Below are 19,500 nucleotides of genomic sequence, written 5' to 3'. Positions count from 1 at the left end.
TACTAAAAATGTAAAAATTAGCCGGGCATAGTGGCTGGTGCCTGTAATCCCAGCTACTCGGGAGGCTGAGGCACAAGAACGTCTGAACTGGGAAGCGGAGGTTTGCGTGAGCTGAGATTGCACCACTTTACTCCAGCCTGGGCAATACAGTGACACTCTGTCTCAAACAACAACAACAACAACAACAACAACAACAACAACAACAACACAACAGTAAGAAGTTGAAAGTCTTGGCACAATAAAAAGATCCCACAAGCCTTAGCCAATGGCACATTTATTTTGTTCAACAACATCCCAGTACATCAGAAGAACCCCTAATGATTTTTTTTAGAGGAGGTTGAAATAAAATAGGTATGTCCAGAAGTGCATGCTTTTTGCTATAATGCTTGGACCTTAATGGAATGTCGGAAGTATATGGACAAACACTTGTCCCTGTACATCTGCTACACCTTAAGTATATTTCTTTAAGCTATTTTCAACGTAGATCAGAGTGGTATTTCAGGAAGACATGCCTTTCTTAAACCAGAGTCCAACAAAAGTGGTCAGTGGAATCTGACGATGGTGGGACAGTGTAGGGCAAGGAGGTAAAAGTAGAGCTGGGGAAGAGACAGAACAGGGTGGGAGCGGGAGGCAGATTGGGCATGGAGGCTCTCAAGGCTCTGGCTGGATGTGAAACTGAGTGGGAGGCAAAGAATGAAAGTGGAGCATGTTAATCTTGGAATGAGGATGAGTCATGCAGAAAATGAGACGCTTTCCCACTGATGCTCTGAATAATACCCCTTGACTGGGAAAAGAAACCAAATGAATATTGCTCTTGATGGCAGCGGAGATAGGGTACGGCATGCAAAGTGTGCAGGGGAAAATCAGGCACCTGTCCTTGCTCTTTCATTTTTCCTGGGTGACCTGAAGCAAGCCATTTAACCTCTCAAGTCACACTCCACATCCCAACAAAAGAGCAGTGAGGTTGGATTATCTCAGGGTCCCTTGAGACCTACAACATTCAACAATTCAATGAACTAAAATGGATTGTAGGGCAGACGTGGTGGCTCACGCCTGTAATCCCGACTGGGCTGACTGCTTGAGTCCAGGAGTTCAAGACCAGCCTGGGCAACACAGAGAGATCCCTCCCACCCCGTCTCTACAAAAAAAAAAAAAAAAAAGTATTGTGAAAGGGCAGGTAGATATCAATTTGGGGTGACTTTTCGATGGTGGCTGTAGGAAACAGCAATAGCAATTGAGACAACCTACACCATACATAAGCTATAATAAGGGGAAATAAAGTATGGCCCTTGCCCACATCTATCACGTTTGTATTTGTCAGTTACTCTATAAAGCAGTTTACATACATTTTCTCACCTAATCCTTATAAAAACCCTATGAGGGGCTGGGAGTGGTGGCTCACGCCTGTAACGCCAGCACTTTGGGAGGCTGAGGTGGGTGGATCCCCTGAGGTCAGGAGTTTGAGACCAGCCTGACCAACACGGTGAAACCCCATCTCCACTAAAAAAACAAAATTAGCCAGGCGTGGTGGTGCATGCCTGTAATCCCACAGCTACTTGGGAGGCTGAGGCAGGAGAATCGCTTGAACCCGGGAGGTGGAGGTTGTGGTTAGCCAAGATTGTGCCATTGCACTGCAGTCTGGACAAGAGTGAAACTCCATCTCAAAAACAAAACAAACCCCTATGAGGTAGGTTCTAACATTATCACACTGCCACGAGGAAACTGAGGCAAGAGAGCATAAGTAATCTACCCAAAACATTGCCAGTAAATAGGAAAGCCAGGATTGAACTCAGATCTATCTAAATTCCAAACCCTTAACCATTGTACTGCATGCTCGCCTATTATACTAGAGTGAGTAGAATAACTATTAATATCTTGTATTTTATCATCCAATCAAAATCCAGAAACCTCCATTAAATATCTATCTAACCTAACAGCCAACTTGAAGGAGTTCCCACTGGCCAAATCTGGGACAAATTAAGCACCAAAATTAAGTCAGTAATGAATTATAAAGCACTGAAAAAAAATAGGCATTTGTGAGTCCTACTGATGATAGGTAAATAAGTAAATGGGGAGAAGGGAGGGCTCTTGCTTACAGCAGACTATTGAGAGTTGGCTAGGAAATGTGGAGGAACTGCTAGAGCCAAAACATCATCATTTTGGAAATCATTATAGTAAAGATGGGATCAGGGAGGAATTATCAATAGATGCTAAATCAAAGGAGGAAATGTTAAGAACAAGCTATTTGCATGGTCTTAAAAGTATCTCCCCAAAGACTGCTTATTAGTTCAAGGGGGAAAAAATTAATCACACAGTGGAGAAACTGGGCAACACCTTGACAGGGTGATAAAAATTTACATTTACCAGTAAGGGGCAGATGAAACTTGCGTGCCTCCAGCATGATATCCTTAAAAGGACACATTGTTAATTTTTGCAATATTCTAGCCAAGAGTACCTAACAAACATCAGACAAATGCAAAATAGGAATGTTCTATTAAAAAAAAAAAAAAAAAGGTGAGGGGCGGGCCGGGCATGGTGGCTCACGCCTGTAATCCCAGCACTTCGGGAGGCGGAGGCGGGCGGATCACAAGATCAGGAGATTGAGACCATCCTGGCTAACATGATGAAACCCTGTCTCTACTAAAAATACAAAAAGAAACTAGCTGGGCGTGGTGGCGGGTGCCTGTAGTCCCAGCTACCAGGGAGGCTGAGGCAGGAGAATGACATGAACCCGGGAGGCAGAGCTCACAGTGAGCCAAGATCACACCACTGCACTCCAGCCTGGGCAACAGAGCAAGACTCCATCTCAATAAATAAATAAATAAATAAAAATATAAAAGATGAGGGGCACTGTATTCTTAAAAAATGTCAACATCGTAAAAGACAAAGGGCCAGGCGTGGGGGCTTACACCTGTAATTCCAGCACTTTGGGAGGCTGAGGCGGGTGGATGGATCACTTGAGGCCAGGAGTTCATGACCATCCTGGACAACATGGTGAAACCTCATCTCTACTAAAAATACAAAAATTAGCCAGGTGTGGTGGCGCATGCCTATAGTCCCAGCCACTCAGGAGGCTGAGGATCGCTGGAACCCAGGAGGTGGAAGTTGCAGTGAGCCAGGATTGCGCAACTGCACTCCAGCCTGAGCAACAGAGCCAGACTCTGTCTCAAAAAAAAAAAAAAAAAAAAAAAGACAAAGAAAGGCTATGGAGATGTTCCAGATTAAAGGAGGTAAAAGGGATAAGAAGGGATAAGACTACTAAATGTAAGACTGACCCTAAACTCAGTGCTGCACAGGAGTGGGGAGAAGAGCATAATGCTATAAAATACACCGTTAGATCAACTGACAACATTGGAATATAGGCAGTACCGATGTAAAATTGTGAGGCTGATAAATTTACTGTGGTTATGTAAGAGAATATTCCTATTTTTATTTTTATTTTTTTCTCTACTCCATGTGGAACAGGGCTAACTCATAGGCAATGTGCCCAGAGTTGGCCTATTCCTATTTTTATGAAATGCACACTAAGGTATTCAGAAGTGAAGGATCATGATGTATGTAACTTACCCTCATATGGTTCAAAAGAGAGAGAGAGAGGATGCAAAAATAGCTAAAGCAAATGGGATAAAATGCTACCAATAGGTAAAACTAGGTAAAGGGTATATGTTTATCTTATCATTTTTTAATCCTTTTTACCTCCTCTTATCTTATCCTTTTTACCTCCTCTAATCTACGTAAAGGGATGTTTCTTGAAACTCATTCTAAGTTTGAGAATATGTCCAAATAATTTTCGGGGTTTTTCTGGTGAGTCTGATATCACATTACTGAGCGGTGGGCAGACCCTGAGTGATTTAGCATGTGTTGTTGTTGAGTCAGGGTTTTGCTCTGTTGCCCAGGCTGAAGTGCAGTGGCATGATCTCAGCTCACTGCAGCCTCTGCCTCCCTGGCTCAAGCGATCCTCCCACCTCAGCCTCCCAAGTTGCTGGGACCACAGGGGTTTTACCATGTTGCCCAGGCTGGTCTCAAACTCCTGAGTTCAAGCAATATGCCCGCTTCGGCCTCTAAAAGTGCTGAAATTCTGGGTGTGAGCCACTGGGCCTGGCCCAAGACCCCGCATTCTTGACTGGAGATGGGGAAGAATGCCCTGCATTAAGCCATGAGAATAACCGTCATCCAACAGGAGAAGTTCAAAGCACAGCTGGCTTCCTGTAGTTCAGGGGTTCACCAACCAATATGAGGAGTTACCTGGGTCACCAAGAAAACAGGCTCATAAGTAAACAAATAACAGAGTAATTCCACTGTGAGAAACACCAGGAAAACCAACATCTCCATATGTGTAAGGAAAATATCTCCAGGCATGGGCCTATAGCCTAATTATTTCAACACAAGTCTACCCAGCGGAAGGATTAGCCTGTTCAAGCTCACCTTTCATTTGAGATATATATGTGAAATCTACTGGAACTAGAAGGCTCATTGGTAGATGGGAAAGGCAAGGAACAAGTTGCTGTCTTTGATACAACACACACTAGGGCTTGAGGAAACTATGGAATGAGTAACAAATTAGTAGACAACTTTTGACAATAAGATTATTATTGTTGCCATAGACTTGAGTCACTACCATGTGCTAGACCCTGAGGATACAGAAAGATAAAAGCAATGATCCCTGTCCTCAAGTAACTTTGGGGAGCAGGGAGAGAGATACGCAAAAGGGATACATTACAGGGCAGCAAATGAAAAGTATACTTTATGGAATACGACAGTCAGGAAAAGCTATTGTGGGTGTGTGGCACCAAGAGAAGTGGTAGGGGTAGGGTTTTCATTCATTCACTCATTCACTCATTCATTCATTCAAGCATTCTTTCAATAAATATTTATTCAACTTTTTTTTTTTTTTTTTTTTTTTTTTGAGACAGAATCTCACTCTGTCACCCAGGCTAGAGTGCGGTGTCACAATTTCGGCTCAGTGCAACCTCCGCCTTCCAGGTTTAAGTGATTTTCCTGTCTCAGCCTCCCAAGTAGCTGGGATTACAGATATGCGCCACCACGCCCAGCTAATATTTGTATTTTTAGTAGAAATGAGGTTTCTACTAAACCTCATTGGCCAGGCTGGTCTCAAACTGCTGACCTCATGTGATCTGCCGGCCTCAGCCTCCCAAAGTGCTAGGATTACAGGCATGAGCCACCACATCTGGCCTATTCAGCATTTTAAACTGCACAGTACTGTGCAAACACTTAAGGAGAACGATGAGATAAACATTCTGCGGGGAAAAGGAAGATATGTGTTCAGGTTCTTTAATAAGAACAGCTAAAATTTAGCTATTAAATATTTATTAGCTGTGAAACCGTATTAGTTTCCTGTGGTGGCTATAACAAATTACTCCAAAATCAACCACTTAAAACAACAGAAATTTATTGTCTCAGAGTCCTGGAGGCCAGAAGTCTAAATTCAAGGTGTTGGCTGGGCCCTGCTCCCTCCAGAGGCAGAGGGAGGAATCCTTTCTTGCCTTTTCCAACTTCCGCTGGCTGGTGGTATTTTTTGGTTTGTGGCTGCCTCACTGCCATCTCTGCCCCAATCTTCACACGGTCTTCTCCTTTGTCCTTTGTAACTCTCTTATGAGGACACTTTTCACTGAATTTAGGGCCCACCTAGATCATCCAGGATGAGTGCTTCATCTCAAGTTACTTAATTACATCTGCAAAAGTCTCTTCCCAAATAAAGTAACATTCACAGATTTCAGAAATTAGGACACAGACATATCTTTTTGAAGGGTGTCATTCAACCCATTATAAGCCCTTTCCATGTGCCAGGCATCGTCCTAAGCACCTTACATGTATCAGCTCATCGGACTCATAACAAACCAATGAGATAGGTTATGAATTTGGTCCCCATTGGGAAAATGAAGACACAGAGCCATTGGGTAACTTGGAACCATCACTAAGGATAATTGGACATGAATGGAGAGCTTGTATTGAGGGGTCATGAGAGAGAACTTTGGATAGACAAGTTAAGGTCACATGTGGAATATTTTAAATACCTGAATAAAATATTGTACTTTATTCTTCAGCTAATGGGCAGGTACTGGGAGTTCTTGAGCAAGAGTAGCATGTGAATAATGATGCATGAGTATATTAATTGGAAAGGACTGTGTAAAATAGATTGAAGAAGAAAGGGGGAATGGAAACCTTATTAGGAAATGCTCACACAATTGCTAAGAATGATGATGTAGGCCTGGACCAGAGAGGTCTGGCTACAGAAACAGAAAGGAATACTTAATAGCTTGTCCCTCTTTTCATCCCAATGTGTGGAGCCAGACTCTTTTTTTCCATTAGACTTATCTCTTCCATCTTCCTATGTTGCATACCAGGGGGCAACTGAGAGAGAAAACAATCTCCATTTGCTCCAGTTTAGCAGGCACAGGTTTTTCCATTAAGGACTGCACTCAAAATTTGGAGACATTTGCATGGGCAGAGCCTGGAAACACAATTCCTTATTATTTTGATTGTGGTTGCTTCTAAGGTAAAGACACTTTGAGGATAATGTCTCTCTTGATAATGTCAGCTCTGACTTTATGATGGAGTAACCCTCAAAGTCAACATAAAGCATAAGTAAAGTCACTATCAAGTATTCCCCGGGAATCGGCTGTAGAGACAGCTACGATGATGTTAGATCTTTGCTCTCTTCCTCCAGAATCAGCAGACAGGCAGAAAGAAATGTCTCTATTCTCACTTCCCACCTACACTTCTTGGTGACTACTGCTGGTGCTGCTCCTGCTGCAAGCTGAATATTAAACACGCTTATTCATTTTTAGTCTTTTAGGCTACCTTTGAGGATTTGTTCGGTAACACCTGATGTGAAAGACATTTCCTGTTGAATAATGGAAGGTTTGAGTGTGAGAGACCCCCAGCGGCACGCTGGGTCCTCAGTTACTAGTCAGGCTTCAGGAGCCATTAATGCTAGTCAGAGTAACAATATGTTGTCAAAAACCATAATTATTTTTCTCTAACACAGTGTAAGCAAAACCTGAAATGCTTATCTGCACCTGGAATTTGATTGGTTTTTAAAAAGTGCTTTCCCATACGAATAAGACATTTGATTTCATTTAAAAATTAAATTAAAATCGCTCTGTCGCCCAGGCTGGAGTGCAGTGGCCGGATCTCAGCTCACTGCAAGCTCCCCCTCTCAGGTTCACGCCATTCTCCTGCCTCAGCCTCCCGAGTAGCTGGGACTACAGGCGCCCGCCACCTCGCCCGGCTAGTTTTTTGTATTTTTTAGTAGAGACGGGGTTTCACCAGGTTAGACAGGATGGTCTCGATCTCCTGACCTTGTGATCCGCCCATCTCGGCCTCCCAAAGTGCTGGGATTACAGGCTTCAGCCACCGCGCCCAGCCAAAAAATTTAACATAGAAGTTACAAAAAGCTGAGAGTGGTGGCGAGGGCCTGTAATCCCAGCTGTCAGGACGCTGAGGCAGGAGAATCGCTTGAACCCGGGAGGCAGAGGCTGCAGTGAGCCAAGATGGCACCACTGTACTCCAGCCTGCATGATAGAGTGAGACTCAGTTTCAAAAAAAAAAAAATTATTATAGAAGTGATGTCTGTTCATTTGAAAATAAAATTCAAAGTATGACAGATGAATACAAAATAAAAAGTAAAATAGGCCAGGTGCAGTGGTTCACGCCTATAATCCCAGCACTTCGGGAGGCTGAGGCTGGTGGATCGCTTGAGGTCAGGAGTTCAAGACTGGCCTGGCCAACATGGTAAAACCCTGTCTCTACTCAAAACACAAAAATTAGCCAGGTGTGGTGGCGCACGCCTGTAATTCCAGCTACTTGGGAGGCTGAGGCAGGAGAATGGCTTGAACCTGGGAGGTGGAGGTTGCAGTGAGCTGAGATCCCACTACTGTACTCTAGGCTGGGTGATAAAGTGAGACTCTGTCTCAAAAAAAAAAAAAAAAAGGTAAACTTAATAAATTGGTAAGTGTGAGGATACTTTTTAAAAATACTTTTTATATGAACTCCAGATAATATCCTCTCTCCAGAGTTAAAAAGTGTAGGCTTATAATGCCTGGGTACTCAAAATGTGTTCTGGGGGCCATCTACATGGGCATCGCCTAGGAGCTTGTTAGAAATGCAAGCTCAGGTCCCACTGCTGGCCTATTGAATCAGAATCTGCATTTTCATGAGTTCCCAGGTGATTTGTGTGCACATTCAAGTACCAGAAGCACCAAACTTACAGACTGAGGGGATAGTATTTTTACTAACACTAGCCCTTTGAAGGATATTCAGGTTGTTAAAGAATTGAAAGTAAAAAATAGATAAAAGTGGGAGGCAGAAAAATTAACTAATTCTTCCTACAGAACTATGTGTGAATGGTACCCAATTTTGGAACACATCACTAGAGAATCCGAACTTGGAGTGACCTGTTAAAGAGGTGTCACTCACAAGTAGGCCACCTCCCCTTGGTCCTTATAGTAATTACAAATAAGAAAATCATAGAACCAGAAACTTTTAGAACTGAGATGAATGGTAAAATTTGTAGTAGTTGGTGCACATGAGGTCTCGAGCCTCTGACTGGGTTCGTTTCCCCCAAATTTGGGTATGAAATTAAAAATAAAAATGTTGGCTGGGCATGACGGCTCATGCCTGTAATCCCAGCACTTTGGGAGGCCACGGCGGGTGGATAACCTGAGGTCGGGAGTTCAAGACCAGCCTGGCCAACATGGTGAAACCCCGTCTCTACTAAAAATATAAAAAATTAGCCTGGCGTGGTGGCAGGTGCCTGTAATCCCAGCTACTAGGGAGGCTGAGGCAGGAGAATCTCTTGAACCCAGGAGGCGAAGGTTGCAGAAAGCCAAGATCACACCATTGCACTCCAGCCTGGGCAACAGAGAGAGGCTCTGCCTCAACAACAAAAAAAAAGTTGCAGGTGCAGTTAGGGCCTTGTATTCACAAGCTGTAGGGTCTTGAGCAAATTCCTTAACTTCTTGGGGTGTCAGTCCTTAATCTGTATCATCAGGAAGCTCAAGTAAGTGTTCTGAAAACTGTATGGGAACCTGGAATATTATCATGGCAGATTTCAAGGGTGAATCCCAGTTTCATCCAATAATTGCATGTTGTGTGAGATAATATCACAACAGAGGGGCGGTAGTCTACTTGAAGTAAAGAAAAAGTTAATTAACTAAAGAATGTGCCATGATGTTTTCTACACTCCAGAGGAAACAGAACCTCTGTTTCTGGTGTTCTAGTATAGATAGGAGATCATGGAGTTTCAGTAAGGACCTCTGGAATGAATGTATGAAATACCAAGTTGGTGGGAGCAGTGACTCACACTTATAATCCCAGCACTTTGGGAGGCCAAGGTGGGTGGATCTCCTGAGGTCAGAAGTTCAAGACCAGCCTGGCCAACATGGTGAAACCCCGTGTCTACTAAAAGAAAGAGAAAGAAAGAAAAGAAATACTAAGTTGGGAAAGGTAAATTTATCAACACTCATTCATTCAACAAGTATTTACTGAGTACCCTCCATGTGCCAAGCTGGCTAAGGACACAATGCTGAGCAAATGTACACACTGTCCTTGCCCTCACAGAGCTTACGATCCAATCAAATACTTGGTTTAATGTAAAATTGCATCTTTGCTAAATGCCACAAAAGAGCCGGGCAATGAACTGAGAGAACTTGCTCTAGAACGATCTGACCTGGTCAGGGGAATCAGGGAAGACTTCCTGAGGAAGTGACCCTTGAGCTGACAGCTGAAGAATGAGCAAGAATTAATGTGGAGGCGAAGGGAGGAAAGAGTGTCCGGGGGTGAGAACACTGTGTACACAGGCCTTTTGGCAGGAGGGAGTGTGTGGATTCATGGTAGTCAGAAAGGCCAGTCCCCAATTTCTCTGGTGGAGTGACATTGTGAGGTTGGGGATGGCAGCCAGAGCCAGATCAGATCTGGTCCGGCCCTGTGCCCCCAAGTTTGGTTCTCCTTCTCCTAGCACTGGGAGGCCACTGCAAGATCTCAGCCATGATGGCATGGGGGTGGTGGAGGATGTGTATTTTGCAAGGACTAGATCTGGATTTCAAAAAGATCACTCTGGCAGTAAAATGGAGTATAACTCAGGAACAGGAGGGCAGAGTGGCTGTTTGGAGAAAGGCAGGATACTTTTACAGTCTAGAAGAGAGCCTGGAAATGCTCCCTTCCACAGAAGTTCCAGCTCCTGCAGCCTAGTTCCGTCCTCATGCAACCTTCCTTCCGCGCGGTCTTGCCTACCAAGAGGGAAGGAGGAAGGACCTGTGCAATGAGCTTTCCCCCGAGACAGAGGAAGTGAACAAACTGGGAGTCCAGCTGGCAAATAAGTCCTTTCTGAGTCCATATGAATGAGTTTGCCTGGATGAAATAATTAAAAAGTAGTTTCTGAATTTGCAAGTTGAAAACTCAGCCCTGGATTCTTGGTGACCCCAAGTACAGGAGGCCTGAAAGGCCCTGTCTGAGAATATTCACTAGGCAGCTCCATCTCCTGTACTCACCTTTTAACTCCAGTTAAGAAGCTATCATGTACACTCCCTCACTGAAAAGATGTGGAAAATGAGCCCCAGAGAGGTTTAGCAACTTGTCCAACATCACACAGTAAGTTTTAAGGGCCATTCCCCAAACTATCATCCTAAAACTCATTAGGTGTATGATCCTTTCAAAATGCTCTACTGGCCGGCATCTTTAGGGATGAGTAATGGAAAGAGTCATAAAAACGTACTTTTAAATTAAATTTTATTTTTTTCAAATTTTCTGTACATTGTACTTTAATTGCCATCTCCAGCCCCAAGAGTAGAAGGGCTAAAGAAAGAATGGGCGGCCGGGCGCGGTGGCTCAAGCCTGTAATCCCAGCACTTTGGGAGGCCGAGGCAGGTGGATCACTAGGTCAGGAGATCGAGACTATCCTGGCTAACATGGTGAAACCCCGTCTCTACTAAAAATACCAAAAAAAACTAGCCGGCCGTGGTGGCGGGCGCCTGTAGTCTCAGCTACTTGGGAGGCTGAGGCGGGAGAATGGCGTGAACCCGGGAGGTGGAGCTTGCAGTGAGCCGAGATCACGCCACTGCACTCCAGCCTGGGAGACACAGCGAGACTCCGTCTCAAAAAAAAAAAAAAAACAAACAAACAAACAAAAAAAGAAAGAATGGGCATTCAGTCTAAAGTCTTAACACCGACTACATGAGCCTTCAACAGTTTGTGGTATTAATATTACATAGCACTGCACCCAAGATGTTCACAGAAGCTTTTAATGAGTGCTTCTGTATAGATAGCAGTGCCTTTATTTCTAGATTGAATTTCCAGGCATGACTGGAGAACTTAGACCCAGTTTTCAGGCTCCAAGAAAAATAAGTTCCTTTTGCTGCTAGCCCTCATCTGCTGTTCTTTTTTTTTTGAGATGGAGTTTTGCGCTTGTCGCCCAGGCTGGAGTGCAATGGTGCTATCTCAGCTCACTGCAACCTCTGCCTCCCTGATTCAAGCGATTCTCCTGCCTCAGCCTCCCAAGTAGCTGGTTTTACAGGCATGCACCACCATGCCTGGCTAATTTTTGTATTTTTAGTAGAAACGGGGTTTCACCATATTGGCCAGGGTGGTCTTGAGCTCCTGACCTCAGGTGATCCACCAGCCTAGGCCTCCCAAAGTGCTGGGATTACAGGTGTGAACCACTGTGCCCGGCCTATTCTTTAAATTAGCAAACAAATATAAAAAGGTCAGTGACTGTTCCCAGTCTCTCACTGTACAATTTCACTCTCTACACTGTTCCTGTTTCCCCTTTGCTTCTACGTGGGTTTCCTGCTCTGACCATTTCTTTCATATGGTTTCCCTCATACCTCTGAGACTTTAGTGCTATTTCTGGGCTTTATTGCTGCATTGTCACTTGTTTATTCTTTGTTCCACTGCCTATTCCTTTGAGAGCAGCTGAAAAATCAAACCTTGGCCCTCATGTTGTTGGTAGAGATTTAACTTCATATTTGTAATAATTATTCATGTACTTTTTGAGAGATGTCCCCACCAGTTTTAAGCTTGAACATTAGACGTGATTTACTGTCAACCAAAGTCAAATATAACATGGTTTTCACATGGTTTTGTTATTTTATCTTTCCAAGCAAGGTACAGCTTTATACACTCATGATTTTTGATAACCAAAATTCAGAAGTATGTTTGTGTTTAGCAGTTTTTACAAGAATCCTACAAGATCTTTTTAAACTTTCATTAAAAGCAAGGAGAGGTCCAGAAGGCTTTGAGATTGCAGTTTGTCTGAAGCACTTGACTTTCATTCAAATTGGCAGTCTCTTTTCCAAAAAGAGCATTATTCTCTCATCTTTAAAGTATGCTGGGTTTAGTCAGTTTGGATACTAAGCAAGTTATCAGAAGATTTCTCAAACATTAAGAAGAGAAAGCCAAGCCATCTTACTCAACCCAGGGCCACAGCCTCCAGGGGTGTTGGTGAATAACAGTGTGGTATCCCTTCATTTTAATCTATTCCTGCCTGTGTTGACACTCTACTAGGACAACCAGATGAAAAGGGAAAAAACTCGAGTTGAGGTACCAAAGTCTTTTGCCTATACAATGCTAGAGGGAAACAAAGTTTGACTGAAGTGTTCTGCTGTGTGGTAAATGTTACTCTCTCCAGAGAACGTGATTATAACTTCTCTACAACCTGGAAAAGGTACTCCCTGCCCCCTCCGCCCCGACCCAACCACCCACCGGGAGGGAATAAAGCACATTGTCTGGGAAATGGCTGAAATGCAGGCACAAAGTAGGTTTTCAGAAGTGGCTATGAGATGAGCCTATTTTTATATGGATCTAAAAATCTCCCAATTTAGTCTGTTTAGTTATTGAAGGATTGCTATTGCGTTTGCAAAGCAAACTTTTACATCTTGCAAATCCCTGACTTTTACATCTTCTTATGGGTTCTTCTTTGGGTATCAAATCCTCACATTTGGAGGAATGTATTTTTTAAATAAAGCGGGGCACAGCAGCCCTCAGTAGAAAGCAAAATAGTCTTCCAACTGCCTCTAGGCCATTTCCATGAGGGTATCTTGACCCATAAGTGGCTCCCCAATTTCTATATATGAGGGGCTAGTTGATAGGATGTTTGAAGCTGTGTTTACATATGTTCAGAAAAATGTCACGTGCCCATATCAAAGGAGAGGAAGTTATGGAAGTCCTAAACCCATTAATCCACCCTTTAGCACTGCCCAAACCCAGACTTCACTTCAAATTAAGCACATTAAAAATGGAGTTCATATTTTCTCCTAAAAATCAGCTTCTTGGCCTCCCTTCCCAACTTCCTCACCTGTTTAAGGTAGTATTTTCCCTGTCAGGTTAGAAACATTGTAACTATCTTCGTTCTCCTACCTAGCTTTCTCCTTCCCAATACCCAATTAATCATCAAATTCTATCATTTTTTTCTTTATAATGTCTTGGAAATTTTCCTCCATTCTTTATATTCCAGCAAAACAGAAACACAAGGTGAGGATCCAGCTCTCCAGTCTGGATGGGGAGACTTGAAACATACCACATACAAGTGAAAAAAATTTTATAGGAATTACAAGAATACCAAAACAATACAAAATAACAGCTCCAAACAAGCCTTGTATACACATCTCCAGGCAATGGCTGGCACTGTATTTGTCCAGTAGCAATCTAGGGCATTGGGGGGGGGGGTCCTTCTGCTGCCCAGGGGCTGTGGTGAGGCCTTTCGGGTCCAGCTTAAGCCACTCTGATTCCAGCCACCACCCCACCTTAGATGGGGAAGCTGTTCCTTTCCAGATCAATTCATCTCCACCCACAACACAGTGCTTATATATTCAGTCTAAAACAGTTAGCACAATTTATCAAGAGTATTCCATCGTAATTTTAAAATGTCATGTTTGTATTTTACCTCCACCTGGACAGAAGCTCGTTCTTTTGTATTCTTACTGCCCCTCCCCCTCCCCATAGCAACCAGCACAAGATTCCGCCGTGTGTAGTCTATAAATAAATGTTAAATCATAGAGCCTTAGAATTTTGGAGTCAGACGGGGATCTTCAGAGTTGCATTTGTCCAATCCTTTATAGATGGGGAAACAGGTCTAGAGAGATTAGGTGACTTGCTCAAAGCCACACAGCTGGCTATTGACAGGGCAAGGAGCAGAGCCCAGGTTTCTCCTGCCTGAAGTCTGTACCCTAAACTGTCCTTAGATAATCAATCAGTGACAGAGACACCTGAGTTCACACAAGGTCTCCAGGGGTTGATGACGATAGGAGAAACTGGCTTTCCCGAAACATGTACAAAGATTCGGTCCACGCCCCTAGCAGACCTTCGGGAGGACTAACTCCTCAGCTCGGCGTCCAGCAGAGTACCAAGTTACGGCCGCACTCGTTTATGCGTCTGTCGGCCTCCTCCGACAGGACCGAGTACTCGAGGGCCCCGCGCGCAGGGGCTCCCCTCCGGCCCCTCCCCCGCCGCCGAACTGTCACACAGCCTCCGCGCGGCCCGCCCCCACGTGGACTCGGCTCGGAGGATCAAAGTCTGCAGCCCGGCCCCCGCAGGTGTGCTGGGAGCTGCGATGGTCCGCAGCGCAGAAGCCAGGACTCCGCCACACCCGAGGGGACCCGGCCCGCCCCTCCCCCTCCCGCTGCACGCGGCCCGCGCCCCCAATTCGCCCGCCGCTGCACCCGGCCACGGCCCCCCGGTCCACGCCCGGCTCCGGGAGGAAAAGGCCCCGCCCCCATCTGTTGGAGCCGCGACCCCGCCCCCTTCCCGCCCCTCCGAGGCTACATCCATTAGTGAGCGTGGCTGGGCGGGACGCCGAGGCTGTCGTGAGGGGGTCCTGACCAATGGGGAAGCGTGCCGGGCCTGGTGGGCGGGGCGTCAAGGCCTTGTCACGCTCGGGTCCGTGTGAAAACGGGGGTTCCGAGTGCAAAGCAAAGTTTTTTTGTAAACCGTCTGCAAAGGCGGGGGGGCGAAAAAGGCGCCCGAGACCGGGCCGAGTGCAGCTGCCGTGGCCGCCGCCTCCTCTCTAGCTCCTTAGCCATCCGCTCCTCAGTCCAGCCGCCGCGGAGGAGACCAGCAAGCAGAGCCCTCAGATGCTCGGAGCTTTCTCGGCGCGAAGCTGCCCGTTGCCCTCGCCTGCCGCCCTCGCCCGCCGCCCTCCTGCTCCTGCTCCTGCTCCTGCTCCGGCTCCGACTCTTGGTACCCCGCTCCGGGAGCCCAGCTCCCCGCCACCGCCGCCGCCTGGGTGTGGGGGCTGCTGGGGCTGAGCCGGGCCTCGGCGCCGGCTCTGAGGACGGACGCCTGAGGAGCTGCGCGGCGCTGCGCCGCCGGCTGGCGGAGGACGCCCACAGGCGCGGGGCTCGGGGGCTTGACCCGGGCTTGTCCCCGTGCGGCCGCGGGGGCCCCTCAGCGGTTTCCCGAACGGCCCGACTCGGGCGCTCCTCAGTGTCGCGGTCGCCTACCCTCCGCCCCCCGCCAACGCCGCCGCCACACCAGTCTCCGGGCCGGGCTCGGCGGGCCCCGCAGCCGCAGCCATGGGGTGCTGGGGTCGGAACCGGGGCCGGCTGCTGTGCATGCTGGCGCTGACCTTCATGTTCATGGTGCTGGAGGTGGTGGTGAGCCGGGTGACCTCGTCGCTGGCGATGCTCTCCGACTCCTTCCACATGCTGTCGGACGTGCTGGCGCTGGTGGTGGCGCTGGTGGCCGAGCGCTTCGCCCGGCGGACCCACGCCACCCAGAAGAACACGTTCGGCTGGATCCGAGCCGAGGTGATGGGGGCTCTGGTGAACGCCATCTTCCTGACCGGCCTCTGCTTCGCCATCCTGCTGGAGGCCATCGAGCGCTTCGTCGAACCGCACGAGATGCAGCAGCCGCTGGTGGTCCTTGGGGTCGGCGTGGCCGGGCTGCTGGTCAACGTGCTGGGGCTCTGCCTCTTCCACCATCACAGCGGCTTCAGCCAGGACTCCGGCCACGGCCACTCGCACGGGAGTCACGGCCACGGCCACGGCCTCCCCAAGGGGCCCCGCGTTAAGAGCAGCCGCCCCGGGAGCAGCGACATCAACGTGGCCCCGGGCGAGCAGGGTCCCGACCAGGAGGAGACCAACACCCTGGTGGCCAATACCAGCAACTCCAACGGGCTGAAACTGGACCCCGCAGGTGAGCCGGGAAAGTCGCTGCCTCAGGTGGTTGGGTTTGGGGAGCCCAGAGCCTCGCCTGGGCTTCGGCGGGGTGGCCCGCACGCCCCCTGCTGCCCGAGCGGGCCTGCGCCGCGCCGCCCCTGCCTGCTCCCTCCCCGTCCTGCACACGCCCCGCTGCTTCAGGAAATCAGAACCCCCTCTGCCGGGTGCAAGGAGCCGGGGACGCGTCTGGCATATTTGTAGGTGGGGCCTGTGGGTGTGGGTCAGACCCTAAGGAAAAGGGTCAGGAGGTGACCATCATCCCGCTGCAGTCCACACCCGCACTTGGCTGTCTTTACAGACTGCAGCAACTTTGCTGGAGACTTGTCTGGTTATGGTTATAACAGAATCAGAAATGCTTCCCAATTCAATTCCTTGGCCCTCTTGGGAAACGGAAAGAATCCCCAATTCGTCCCCGGTTGTTGGGTGCTGGAAACCTTGCTCTGCCAGAGTAGTTCTTATGCCCATTGAGCTCCGTTTCATAATATGCATTAGAGTATGTAAACCCTGGTTAAAGGTTTCTTTTATGAACAGCAGTGTATGCTTCAGCTAATTGATCCCTAATCTTGGAAATCATAGATTTAGGACTTGTCTGGGCATGTTTAACATTTTGTTAGGACTTTTCATAATCGTACTGAACTAAAAGTGATGGTAATTTATTCATCTTATATTTTGAGTGGATGCTTTTTATATTTAACATTAAGTGCTTTTGAAGGAAATTTGGAAAATAAATGTTGAAAGAAAGGAGATGGAAATGACTCAACCAATGTCCTACTACGCAGGCTCAATGGTGCTTAACAATTTGGTCTTATTTCCTTCACTTACGTTTATTTACCTTGTATCATTATAAATACTGCTACATAATTTTCCTTTCCAAGTGCAGAATATCAGGTTAGTGAAATTGTACATTGGACAGATTTAATAAGTAATTGGTTTTCCTCTCACTCCACTCGGCAAGGTGTTATTCCAAAGAAAATTAAGTTTCTCTGGTGTGTAATTTCTTGAAAAGATCAATACTTTTTATTTAAAAGTAGGGGAGGTAGTCATTTAGTTTCAATTTTTCTAATAATCTCTGTGATTATTGATTTATATTGTTGATTTGTCAGTTTTTAAACCCCCTCTACCAAGAAACTTTTGTATTCATAATAAAAGTTTAAAAGTTAAAATTGGTTTTATTCTCAAGCAATTGGCCTCAGTGACAAAGAGTGACTAGAGAGTGCCCAAGTGTCAAATCAGGTATTTTGTATTAGTAGACTTATTCCTAGCTGCATTTAATTTTGGTGTTAGCACTCAATTTTATGTTTTCCTTTGTATAGGCCATAAAGTATAGCAGAATGTTTGCAAGACTCCACCCCCATAGAAAAGATACTCTTTTGGAGAGGAGGAGGCAGGAGAGTGGTTAGGAGGGTGAAGAATCCGTATCACAATTACTTAATTTAGCCCTGGCCATTATGTCCTGGCTGGTTCCCAGAATGTCAATTTATATTAAATTGCTCTGGGCATATTTTTTTAACTGTACTTTGTGAAAAAATTTTCACCTTCATCACCACTTAAAAAGAATTAGACGAGGATGTTTATATAAACACTTTAAATGTATTTGCTATAAAATTTTTATTTCTTTGTAGACCCAGAAAAACCCAGAAGTGGTGATACAGTGGAAGTACAAGTGAATGGAAATCTTATCAGAGAGCCTGACCATGTGGAACTGGAAGAAGATAGGGCTGGACAACTTAACATGCGTGGAGTTTTTCTGCATGTCCTTGGAGATGCCTTGGGTTCAGTGATTGTAGTAGTAAATGCTTTAGTCTTTTACTTTTCTTGGAAAGGTTGTTCTGAAGGGGATTTTTGTGTGAACCCGTGTTTCCCTGACCCCTGCAAAGCATTTGTAGAAATAATTAATAGTACTCATGCATCAGTTTATGAGGCTGGTCCTTGCTGGGTGCTATATTTAGATCCAACTCTTTGTGTTGTAATGGTTTGTATACTTCTTTACACAACCTATCCATTACTTAAGGAATCTGCTCTTATTCTTCTACAAACTGTTCCTAAACAAATTGATATCAGAAATTTGATAAAAGAACTTCGAAATGTTGAAGGAGTTGAGGAAGTTCATGAATTACATGTTTGGCAGCTTGCTGGAAGCAGAATCATTGCCACTGCTCACATAAAATGTGAAGATCCAACATCATACATGGAGGTGGCTAAAACCATTAAAGACGTTTTTCATAATCACGGAATTCATGCTACTACCATTCAGCCTGAATTTGCTAGTGTAGGCTCTAAATCAAGTGTAGTCCCGTGTGAACTTGCCTGCAGAACTCAGTGTGCTTTGAAGCAATGTTGTGGGACACTACCACAAGCCCATTCTGGAAAGGATGCAGAAAAGACCCCAACAGTTAGCATTTCTTGTTTAGAACTTAGTAACAATCTAGAGAAGAAACCCAGGAGGACTAAAGCCGAAAACATCCCTGCTGTTGTGATAGAGATTAAAAATATGCCAAACAAACAACCTGAATCATCTTTGTGAGTCTTGAAAAAGATGTGATATTTGACTTTTGCTTTAAACTGCAAGAGGAAAAAGACTCCATTGAAATTCTAAGTTTGCCAAGTAGTGTAATTGAAGTCCTTGTCTGGTCACACAGTTTAATTCTATTTTTGTAAGAACATAATGGGACTGCATAACAGAGTTCTATATTACAACTTTGTGATTATTAGTACAGAGTACAGCTATGCTGTGACTGTTTTGGAAAGCCAGTTTTAACACTATGTTACATTTTTGTTTAAAGTAAGTTAAACCTTATATAACATAATGACATTTGATTTCTGGATTTTTCCCATGATAAAAATTAGGGGGATAAATAAAATTGTTACTGGAATTTCTCTGCTTTTCTTTACCCCCAGTGTTACACTTTCTTAGAATTATAACTGATAGAACTTTAAAATCATCAACAGTTTGTTTCCTTTGACATTTTAGGTAATATTGCCCTTTGAGATCATTACATAGCATAATGGCAGCATATTTTAAGAGTGACTCATGGCTATTAGTAGGAAATAAGATCAGTTACTATCCTGTATTCTGTATTGCTGACTATTAAACAGTACGATAATTAACAAATTGAACTACAGTTTACACACAATAGGGCAAACGGGGTAGTAAGAGCAGGGAAGAAAGTTTACCAAACTAAATATTTAGGTTATTGTATGATAATATTGAGACTACATTTCTAAATTATTTTGAGAATTTCAACTTTTTATTCTACCAAAGTTAATCTGAAACTTGGACATGTTCACCAGCATTACTTTCTTTGAAAGATTGGTATAAAAACATTGA

At 45.3% G+C, this 19,500-nt stretch overlaps 1 protein-coding gene across 1 annotated transcript; it reads left to right on the top strand.

Moving 5' to 3' along the window:
* Positions 1–14,926: 14,926 nt before the first annotated feature.
* LOC105493569 (solute carrier family 30 member 1) lies at positions 14,927–19,240 on the top strand. The gene is made up of 2 exons (XM_011761305.2): positions 14,927–16,149; positions 17,795–19,240. Exons 1-2 carry the CDS (start codon positions 15,528–15,530, stop codon positions 18,694–18,696), a joined length of 1,524 nt encoding a protein of 507 aa, XP_011759607.1. The 5' UTR covers positions 14,927–15,527; the 3' UTR covers positions 18,697–19,240.
* The last annotated feature ends 260 nt before the right edge of the window (positions 19,241–19,500 follow it).

Source organism: Macaca nemestrina, chromosome 1 (assembly GCF_043159975.1).
Source record: "Macaca nemestrina isolate mMacNem1 chromosome 1, mMacNem.hap1, whole genome shotgun sequence".
NCBI lineage: Eukaryota > Metazoa > Chordata > Mammalia > Primates > Cercopithecidae > Macaca > Macaca nemestrina.
Note: the sequence above shows the minus strand (reverse complement) of the source record. Positions and strands in the feature narration are given on the sequence as shown.